Raw genomic sequence first — 9,738 nt, 5'->3', positions numbered from 1 at the left:
CGTACATGGATGGATGGATGGGAAGATAGATGAATAGATGGACAGATGGATGGATGGGCTGATGGATGATAGACGGACAGATGCATGGATGGAGGGACGGAGGGACAGACAGCAGACTGAAGGAAGGAGTGCAGCAGGCTCAGTGCCCTTCCCGGGGCCCTTGGGGGAACCCCCCCCCATCGGCACCTGCTTGCGCCCCCGTGGCCGGCTCCCTCTGCAGCCGCCTGCCAGCGCGTGGTGAGCAGTCGTCTGGCGGGTGGCGTTTGTGGTCATTCCCTGTGGCACTCAGCTGTGGTCCCATTGGGGAGGGACAGCTGCATCGTCACTGTGAGGACCTCACCTGTCACTTCAGGTTACAGCAACACGCAGCTGGCCAGCCTGTACCTGCTGTCCGACGGCGAGTACTCCCTCCACAGCTTCGTCCTGCTCCAAAGGGATGTCACCTGGCCCTTCTACTCCTACCTGGACTTCGCTGTCCAGGAGGGTGCTGTCCAGTTTCAGAGGGTTCTGGGAACAGCCGCGGAAGAAGCCTACGAGGTGACCTCCCAGAGATGTTCCTTCCACGCATGGGTTTGGGGAAAGGATCTGAGGGGGCGGGATCCGTGTCCATCCTATTGCTGCACGAAACTCGGCAGCCACTGAGCGTGGGCCTTCGAACGTCACCAGTCCTGATGGCGTCCGCTGTGGGAGGGACGGCGCGGGGGAGAAGGGCACACAGAGCGAGGCAGAAGGCAGAGAGCAACAAGGCCTGGACAGGGACCCACAGTCACAAGACAGACGGACAGGCACGGGGAGGCACTGCGCGCTGGGGGTGCCGCCGGCGTGCAGGGCCCCCGGCCTTGGCCTGCATGCTCACGCCCTGCTCTGCCTCAGGGATTGTTCTACCAGACCCAGGAGAGGAAGCTGCAGTTCATGGCGGCCATGCACGGCCACACGAAGGTGGCGGTTCGCCAGGTGGCCACGGCCTTCGACCTGTCTCGGTTCACCTCTGCCTGCGACCTGGGAGGTGCGCACACTCCCCACCACAACACCCCCCCCCCCGACACTCTGTGTCCCTGGCTGTGTGCACATCTTTCCCTGGGTCACACGGCGGGTGGCTGATGTGCTCATGAGACCGCAACATGGGGTTCTCTCTTGAAAACACCCCAAGGACTCCTGAGCTGCCAGCTTGCTTGTCCCCATTCTCCCTGCACACCCTTCCTCCTCGTGGCCCAGACTGGCTGCTGAAGCAGCAGCCATCACGTCTGTGTTCACAAACAAGAAAAAGTTTGGGTGGTTACCAGACCTCCAGAACTTTGCCCTGAGATTCTCTTCTCACACTATGACCACGCCTCACTCTCCTGCTCACCTACACGGTCTTGACCTTGGAAAGCCCCGAGGCCCACACAAGGCACGGGCCAGGTCTGCACCGCAGCTGGCTTTACTGCACGTCTCTGGCTTCAGTGCGTGTTCCAGAACGTTGCTCGATTTGGCCTCGGTCCAACCTGGAAACTCACCCAGGCATCCCTCGGTGCCAGGAAGGTCAGGTGGTCAAGGGCGTGCTCTCCCCTGCAGGCTGCACAGGCGCCCTGGCCTACGAGCTGGCCAGACAGTACCCGGGGCTGAAGGTGGCCGTGTTGGACCTGCCAGAGGTCATTGAGGACGCCGCGCATTTCCGACCGGACGGACCGCAGACGGGGCGGGTCAGCTTCATGCCAGGTGAGTGCGTCTGTGCCTTGGCATCTGGGCTGCCCCGGGCTGACCTCTGACACTGCGTCTCCTCTTCTGTCCCTTCTCAGGACACTGTCACTGGACGCAGGGCCACGTGACCCAGGACCACCTCCTCTCTGATCCTTCCCTCATCCCACCTGCCAGACCATATGGCTCCATATGTTTCCATGTGGCTACAGTTTCCATATGGCCACGGTTTCTGGCATTAGGACATGGAGCGTGTGCTGGGGGACACTCACCCCACTACAAGCGGCCCGCCTTGCCCTTTCAGTTCAGAGGCGGTGCCGCCCGCTTCTGCCTGGGGAGAGCCAGTTCCGGGGTCTCTGACGGAACGATCCCCTTTTGTGTTCCACCAGGGGACTTCTTCCGAGACCCTCTCCCGGAGGCCGACCTCTACATCCTCTCCAAAGTTCTGCACAACTGGCCGGACGAGAAGGTGCACCAGCTGCTCAGCCGGATCTCCCGCAGCTGCAAACCAGGTGAGGCCGCGTCCGCCACGTCCTCGTCTAAATATTTGTTTTCACTGTTTACAAGGTTTCTTCATGGACATTTAGAGACAGGGGGAGGGAGGGAGAGACACGGGGATGTGAGACCAGGATTGGCTGCCTCGCCGCCCCCCCCCCCCCTGGAGACCTGTTCCCCAGCCCAGTCAGGAGCCGAGACTGGGCACAGAACCAGGGACGTCTCCCTGTGCAGGCCAGCAGGAAGTGCCCTCGGTCACAGAGGCCAGGGCACTTACTCTTCTCGTTTGTTTGTGTTCCAAAAGTCAGTAGCTTTCATTTCTAAGAAACGAGAAATGAACTTTGTCTTGGTAAGTGGCCGCCAGCCCCACTGTGGTGCTCAGTTTAGTGTCCTCAGAGGACACTCTTGATTCGAGGATGTGGAGACAAGTGACTGCACGCTGGGACAGCTGTGTCCGAGCTTGTTTCCCCGAGTGTCATGGTCCCGGCCCCGCAGGGCAGTGACAAAGCCTGGGGCCTCCTGCCCCACAAGACCCCTCCCGCACCTGCCCTGCCCCGTCCCTCCCTCCCCAGCCTCCCCCCCATCTCGCTGTCTGTCCCCGTGTGTCTGCCTACGTGCACGTCTGTCCTCTCTGTCTCCTGTGTCCTTGCCTCCCCCGCTGTTGTCCCGTGTCTGCGTGTGTCTCTGTCTTCCCTCTGTCTCCCTGTCTGACTCCCCAGCCTGCTGGTGTCTGTCTGCAGCCTGTACCATGAGGGCTGGCGTCCCTCAGGCCCCTTCCCCCACTTCCCGGGGCAGAACCCAGAGTCCACTCTCATGTACACAGGGGGCGGCCTGCTGGTGGTGGAGCTGCTGCTGGACGAGAAGTGCCAGTCTCTGATCCCCGTGCTGCAGTCGCTGACCATGATGGTGCTGTGCCTGAGCAGGGAGCGCACCCTGAGCGAGTACCGCAGCCTGCTGCAGGCTCACGGCTTCACCGACGTGCAGGCTGCGTACCTCGGGAGCACTGTGGACGCCATCCTGGCCACCAGAGCCTGACAGCCACCTGCATACAGGTCACAGGGTCACTCCCTCGGGAGACAGCAGCCCACAGTCCCCAAATGTGTCCCGTCAGGTGGAAAGTTGGCTGCAGGGGGCCGGCGTCACCCCGCAGGTGAAAGAACGTGGTCAGCCCCGGCTCTAGGAGCGGGGTGGTGGGGCTGCGCTGGACAGGGCAGTGCTCACTGGGTCCCTTCACACTTCAGCAGAGGCAGTCACCAGGGCACAGGCCGTGTCATTCCCATGTGTACGTTCCAGCTCCGCCACAGCCCCCATCAGCACAGTGTTAGATGCACAACTTGTGGACACGTGGTTTCTGCCTGAGATGGATTTTATACACAATCCGGATGTCGATTTACAAGACACACACACCTGCACGATTTACACAGTGCAGATAATCACAGCCACGCACCCGTGCACAGTCCTGGGTGGACACCTTGGTCCTGCACTCTCCCCTGTGCCCTGAGCCCAGGACCCACCCACGGGAGACCCCCGGCTGCCAGGGTGACAGCCAGGTGACCCTTGTGGGAACTGAGGAAGGGTCCCAGTCCCCTGACACCAAGTGCTGTCCCCTTATTGCTGCTGGAAATGTTCCTAGAAAGAATGAACACGGTGAGAAGACTCCCAGCCTGAGTGTCTGATTATTAGGGACACTGTGGGAACACAATGGCCTTCAGAGAGTCTGGGAAAGGAGGGGGGTGGGCACGCACCCATGTCTCTCTCATAAAGGGTTTTCCTCTGCAGGCATGGGCGGGGATCTCCCCGAGGTGGGGGTGACCTGAGCCCGCCCTCGGGTGCAGGTCCCTCATTCCTTTGCTCATTCAGGGGTGTGTGAGGGCCCCTGGACACAGGACTGTCTGGGTGGGTTGTCATGGGGTAAAGTCTGCCCTAAGGGGGTGGTTGTGGGGAACAGCTCAGGGCAGCAGCTTGCAGCAACAGGATCTGAGTGCACAGGGCCTCAGTCCTTCCTCTTCCCTGTCAGGTTCCCCTTTACGACTCGTTCCAAGTCTTCCCCTGACACCTTATGTCTTTAAAACTTGCCCCCCACACTTGTTTTGGAAAACGAGCCTATATATATTTCAGAGGTCTCTCTCCAATACTCAGGCCACACAGACTGAGTCACCTGGAGGCCCAGCATGGGCCGATCGCTGACCCCGTGAGTTGTCATTAAACCTGGGGATAGTGCTGAGGAATAGGAGCCTGTCCCCCGCCTCCCGCCTGATGTGTGAGCGCTGCCCCCTTGTGGACGCAGTGCAACACCGCCCCCCTTGCCTTCCTTTCCCAAGTCCGCTGTGCAGTGCACCTGCACCCTCCTCTCTCAGAGGGGTGTGCTCGCCGCCCTCGCACAATGCTTTCTAAGGTTCTGTGTTCTGCACCTTTAGCAAGAAAGGGGGAGGCCACAATTCTTCATCCGTTCCCGCATTCTGGAAGCATCTGTTGTCAGGCTTCCGTGTCCGGGGACCCTAGGGTGCTGAGCGGTGGGGTGGGCCTGGCCACACAGGCGCCTGGGGAAGGGGATGGATGGATCACACAGAGGTTAACCTGCCCACACAGCTCCCAAAGCCAGTGAAGCAGGAGCATCCAGCTACAGGTCTGAGCAGACGCCAACGGACATGATCCTGAATGAGCAGCTTGCGCTGCTTGCTGCCCCTGCTGGCCACGTGGGGAGTGAACACCATCCCCAGAGTCCTCTGCCTGCCCGCCTCCTCCACACCCAAAAGGGCTGGTCCTGGGATAAAACCAATGGCAAGCAGATGGATGCTTCCCTGGGCCACAGTCCAGAAGCCCAGCCCGCAGGGCAAATTCCTTTCCCGCTGGGCAGTCCGGACCTTCCTGTCCGCTGCCCTTGAACCCCGTGGCCACTGCACCTTCCCGGACCAGACGCCCAGGGCACATTCCCCACCCCTTCCAGGTAAGCCTCAGCAATGTGCCAGCACCTCCAAGGCCGGCCCACTGCCCTGCTGCCAGGGCTCCTCCTCTGCCCTTCCACTTCTCCCGACGGACCAGCTGCTGCACCTGCCAGCCTCAGGCCCCGCCCCCGCCTGTTGCTCCCTGAGGTCTTGGCAAGACGTAGCTGGGCTGTCCCAGGACACCGGCGGTGGCGACCGCCGGCCTGGGTGCCCAGGGCACCTCTGGCGCTTATCAGCGTCACCCATCATCCACCCAGGGTCTGCAGATTTCACCTGCTGGTGGGACACAAACAAACACAAAACGACCCCCCCTCCCCAAAAAAAAGGAAGGGAAGGAAAACAGGGAAAGAGACCCTGCTTCTGAGTCGCTACGAAGTAGCTGTTTTTGGCGTTGGCGCTGCAGTGACTCCATCTGATACATGATACACGTGATACATCTGAAACAAATCCATCCAGTGACAAAAGGCGACTTGTGGGCCGATCAGTTACAACGCCAATAAAACGCCCCCAGTGTTTCCAAGCAAGTGAACAAGGGGCACGCAGATGGACACGCGACAGGCCCGGGTCTAGGGGAAGGAGGAGGGCAGGCCCTGGAGACCTGGGTGTGATGGGGCTCCGGGGGTCCTGAGATCGGGGTTCAGAAAGCACAATGTCGGGAGGCTCCAGCTCTGGCCTCCGCAACCGGACGGTCTTCCCAGGCCTCGGGCGAGCAGAGCTCGCGCGTGGGATATTTGCGACCCCCAGCCTCTCCCTAAGCTGCTCCACTGCCGCCTCTCGCATCCCTTCCGGGCCCCGACGTGACCTTGACAAGGTCGCGGCGGCTTGTCAACCCCCAGGTACCCAGAGCGCGTAGGCGGGGCCTGGCTCTCGACCTGCCCCGGGCCGCGGCGGGCGGAATGCGGTGCAGCCAATGGGTGCGGTGCACTAGGACGCGGGGAGGGGGTATTGTGGCCCCGGGCAACCCGCGGGGCCGCCGCGGCCTGGGGAGGCGGGGCAGCGGCCCGCAACGCAGCCAATAGGATTGGCGCGCGGAGGCGCTGGGCGGGGCGTCGGCGCCTTAGCGGCTGCGCCCTGGACTCTCCGTCCTTTCGGTCCCGGCGGCCGCAGCAACGCTGAGCCAGCGGCGCCTACCCTCCGGCTTTACGCGCCTCCACTCCGTTCTGCGCTCTCTGCGCCGCCCGCTGCGCCACCATGACGGAACAGGCCATCTCCTTCGCTAAGGACTTCCTGGCCGGAGGCATCGCCGCCGCCATCTCCAAGACGGCCGTGGCCCCGATCGAGCGGGTCAAGCTGCTGCTGCAGGTGGGGCGGTGTGCGCATGCGCGGACTCGGGGAGCCGGGGATCGCGGCCGGGGGCGGGGGCGCAGCAGACCAACGTGGTCTCGTCTACCGGGGCCGGCGCGCGGGAGGGCGCCGGAAGTGCGAGGCAGCCCTGCTTTGTCCGGGCCGGAGACTTCCGGGGGCGCCTCGCGTGAGTGGCGCGCCTGCGCAGAGGAGGGGCTGTGGCGCGCACGCGTTTTCTGGGCAGGGCGGGTGACAAGTGCGCGGGGCGGCTGCGTGGACGATACCCTGTGGGTGGCTGGGCGGCGGGGCCCAGCCAGTGCCTTTTGTCCGACTTGCATTCTTCCCACACTTTTATAGTCGCCTGTGCAGCTTTCAATGTTAGTTAAGTGCGGTGCGTTGTGAAACTGTTGGAAGTGTAACTCGTTACTTGCCACTTTGTTGTTCGAAGGTCACTGGCAACGTTGTTGCGGCGGTGACGGCCCAATGTGAACTGTCAGGAGAGCTGAGGGGCCTGTGCACGACTTAGTTTACTAAGAATACCATCGGCTGGGTTATTTCTCGTCACTGGGGGAAGGCCCTCTCATGAGCTCTCTGCACCCACCCTGCAGGTGCAACATGCCAGCAAGCAGATCGCGGCCGACAAGCAGTACAAGGGCATCGTGGACTGCATCGTGCGCATCCCCAAGGAGCAGGGCATGCTGTCCTTCTGGCGGGGCAACCTGGCCAACGTCATCCGCTACTTCCCCACCCAAGCCCTCAACTTCGCCTTCAAGGATAAGTACAAGCAGATCTTCCTGGGAGGCGTGGACAAGCATACGCAGTTTTGGCGGTATTTCGCCGGCAATCTGGCTTCGGGTGGTGCCGCCGGAGCCACGTCTCTCTGCTTCGTGTACCCCCTGGATTTCGCCAGAACCCGTCTGGCAGCTGACGTGGGGAAAACGGGCACTGAGCGAGAGTTCAAAGGCCTTGGTGACTGCCTGGTGAAGATCAGCAAGTCGGATGGCATCCGGGGCCTGTATCAGGGCTTCAACGTCTCGGTCCAGGGCATTATCATCTACCGGGCCGCCTACTTCGGCATCTACGACACTGCCAAAGGTGGGTGTGTGCTGGGCTGGGTGGCTGTGACAAGGGCACTTGGTCTGAGTCCCGGAGGCTGGAGTCTGAGACCCAGGGATGGGCAGGGCCGACGACCCCCCCCCCCCATCACATGGTGGTCCCTTTGTCTGTCTGTGGCCCCATCTTCTCCTGTAAGGACCTTACTCAGACTAGATCATGGTCAACTTGCCTCATTTCACCTTCACTCATCCCTTTAACAACCTGTTTGCAAATACCATCACGGCGTTGGGGTCCTGGGGTCTGGAAGTCCACAGTGAATTTTGGGAGGACACGATTCAGTCCCTGAAAGTCAGCCGCCCGGACGGTCAGGGCTCAGGCCTGCTGGCAGTTGTTTAAGGAAACGGCCTCAGATGGGCGGCTTGTTTCCTGCCTGGACTGGAGCTGTGCTCTGGGACTGTCCCCTGTGCCTTGCAGGTGGCGTCCCCCACCCCAGGTCCCCTAGTTGAGCTTGTCCTGACCTCTCCAGCATCACCTGGTCCTGAGAGCCGCACTGGGGCTCGGGGGAGAGGGGGCGATTGATGACCGCAGCTCCGGTCTCGGGCGGTCACGGGGGGAGCTGGGGCCTGACGGTGGGGTGTGACCCCGCAGGCATGCTGCCCGACCCCAAGAACACGCACATCGTGGTGAGCTGGATGATCGCCCAGAGTGTGACGGCCGTGGCAGGGGTGGTCTCCTACCCCTTCGACACCGTGCGGAGGCGGATGATGATGCAGTCGGGGCGCAAAGGAGGTACGGGGGCTCGGTTCCGGGTGGGGAGTGAGGCTGCCCACAGCGGCCAGGGGTGGCCTTTACGCGGGGCTTGGGAGGCCTGGTCACACGGGGCCCTCCGGGAGGTCCCCCAGCTGAGCCCTCCCTGCCTGAGGCAGCCACACGTCCTGTTGGGGGCGGAGGCTGGATCTGCAGGCTTCTGCTTGGTTGCACCCCCAAAAGCAGGGCCGGTGGGGCACTGGGGGTCCCAGGCGTGTCTTCTGTGGTCAGACCCACCCTGGCCCCCACCGTGGCCCACAGGGTGGCGTCCGGGGTTCGGAGTCTGACACTCGGTTTGCTTTGTGCCTCTCTTCCTGACCACCCTGCTGCCTGCCCTCCGCCCCCCATGCGCCTGCAGCCGACATCATGTACAAGGGCACGGTGGACTGCTGGCGGAAGATCCTGAAGGACGAGGGCGGCAAGGCCTTCTTCAAGGGCGCCTGGTCCAATGTGCTGAGGGGCATGGGCGGCGCCTTTGTGCTCGTCCTGTATGACGAGCTGAAGAAGGTCCTCTAGTGCGTCCCTCGCAGGCACCTGGGGACAAGGAGCCGCACGCAGCCCTTCCCTGTTAACGGACCGTTGACCTGCAGACCATCCACCGTCCCCGCCCCACCCCGCCGGGGCACTCGGAGCGCCCAGGCAGGGCTGGGGACGCTCCCTGATTCCATGCATTGGCGGGGAGGGGGAGGGGACCCCGGCGTTCCGGGCGTGTGGGCGGGGCCCCGCACCACGCAGGCGGAGAGCTGGGGCCCCCGCGTGCTCCTGGGACCAGGGCTGGGCTTCGTTTTATTTAAAGGAAATCATGTCGCCCATCTGTACCTAAGCACTCTTCGTTTTTTGCACAGCCGAGCATCTGCGATGACGTCCAATGTTGGGCATTGCTGCAAAGAATTAAAACCAGACACAGAACTAGCTTGAGTGCTGTCCTTCTGGGCCAGGGGTCAGGCAGGGGTTGCCCTCCGAAGCTGCCCTTGGGTGGTGAGGAGGACCCAGTGAAGGTGGGAGAAGCCTGTGGCCACTGGGTGCCCCTGCTCAGGAAATCCCTCCAGAAACAGGCCCTGCCTGCCTCGGGTTCCTCCCGTGAGCCCCACATCCCTCCCCTCCAGTGGGTTCCTACCTGGGAACCCTGTTTGGCATCCTTCTGCACACCACGCCCACACCTGCCCTGGGTTGGCCCAAGGCCATGCAGCAGAGTGAGTGCAGGTATACCAGCGCCAGCCGGTCGTGACCTTGTGCAGTGAAGCAGCCTGCTGGGGCCGGAGACCTTGGCAGGTGCCGGAGACCTTGGCAGGTGCCAGCCCCAAGGTCAAGTGCCTCCTGCAGGCCAAAGGGACCAGACCCTGGGGTCCTGCCAGCTCAGCAGCAGAACTGGCTCTGGCCCACTCAGGCCTTGCCTTGGTGCTGGACACGTTAGGGCTCTGGGTCCCTGCCTTGTGTCCGCCTCGCCTGCCTCTGTGGCAGTGGCTGGATTCTG

General features: G+C 62.5%; 2 protein-coding genes across 2 annotated transcripts; both read left to right on the top strand.

The window, feature by feature from the left end:
* Positions 1–123: 123 nt before the first annotated feature.
* Positions 124–3,828, top strand: LOC119045725 (probable bifunctional dTTP/UTP pyrophosphatase/methyltransferase protein). Its single transcript, XM_053662843.1, has 5 exons — positions 124–537; positions 874–1,006; positions 1,555–1,698; positions 2,067–2,189; positions 2,996–3,828. Exons 2-5 carry the CDS (start codon positions 913–915, stop codon positions 3,205–3,207), a joined length of 573 nt encoding a protein of 190 aa, XP_053518818.1. The 5' UTR covers positions 124–537; positions 874–912; the 3' UTR covers positions 3,208–3,828.
* A 2,358-nt stretch (positions 3,829–6,186) lies between these two features.
* On the top strand, positions 6,187–9,176 carry SLC25A6 (solute carrier family 25 member 6). Its single transcript, XM_037140543.2, has 4 exons — positions 6,187–6,419; positions 7,010–7,496; positions 8,106–8,246; positions 8,623–9,176. Exons 1-4 carry the CDS (start codon positions 6,309–6,311, stop codon positions 8,778–8,780), a joined length of 897 nt encoding a protein of 298 aa, XP_036996438.1. The 5' UTR covers positions 6,187–6,308; the 3' UTR covers positions 8,781–9,176.
* The last annotated feature ends 562 nt before the right edge of the window (positions 9,177–9,738 follow it).

Source organism: Artibeus jamaicensis, unplaced genomic scaffold (genome assembly GCF_021234435.1).
Source record: "Artibeus jamaicensis isolate MK-2021 breed Jamaican fruit bat unplaced genomic scaffold, CSHL_Jam_final contig_3056, whole genome shotgun sequence".
Taxonomy (NCBI): Eukaryota; Metazoa; Chordata; class Mammalia; order Chiroptera; family Phyllostomidae; genus Artibeus; species Artibeus jamaicensis.
The sequence above is the reverse complement of the archived record's forward strand: the minus strand, read 5'-3'. Positions and strand labels throughout refer to the sequence as shown.

Excerpts from the sequence above, each read along its gene's own strand:
- LOC119045725 (XM_053662843.1), top strand. The coding sequence starts at position 913 with ATGGCGGCCATGCACGGCCACACGAAGGTGGCGGTTCGCCAGGTGGCC. Across the intron at positions 1,699-2,066 it reads GCGGGTCAGCTTCATGCCAG|GGGACTTCTTCCGAGACCCT; the intron begins GTGAGTGCGTCT and ends GTGTTCCACCAG. Across the intron at positions 2,190-2,995 it reads CTCCCGCAGCTGCAAACCAG|GGGGCGGCCTGCTGGTGGTG; the intron begins GTGAGGCCGCGT and ends TCATGTACACAG.
- SLC25A6 (XM_037140543.2), top strand. The coding sequence starts at position 6,309 with ATGACGGAACAGGCCATCTCCTTCGCTAAGGACTTCCTGGCCGGAGGC. Across the intron at positions 6,420-7,009 it reads GGGTCAAGCTGCTGCTGCAG|GTGCAACATGCCAGCAAGCA; the intron begins GTGGGGCGGTGT and ends CCCACCCTGCAG. Across the intron at positions 7,497-8,105 it reads CATCTACGACACTGCCAAAG|GCATGCTGCCCGACCCCAAG; the intron begins GTGGGTGTGTGC and ends GTGACCCCGCAG.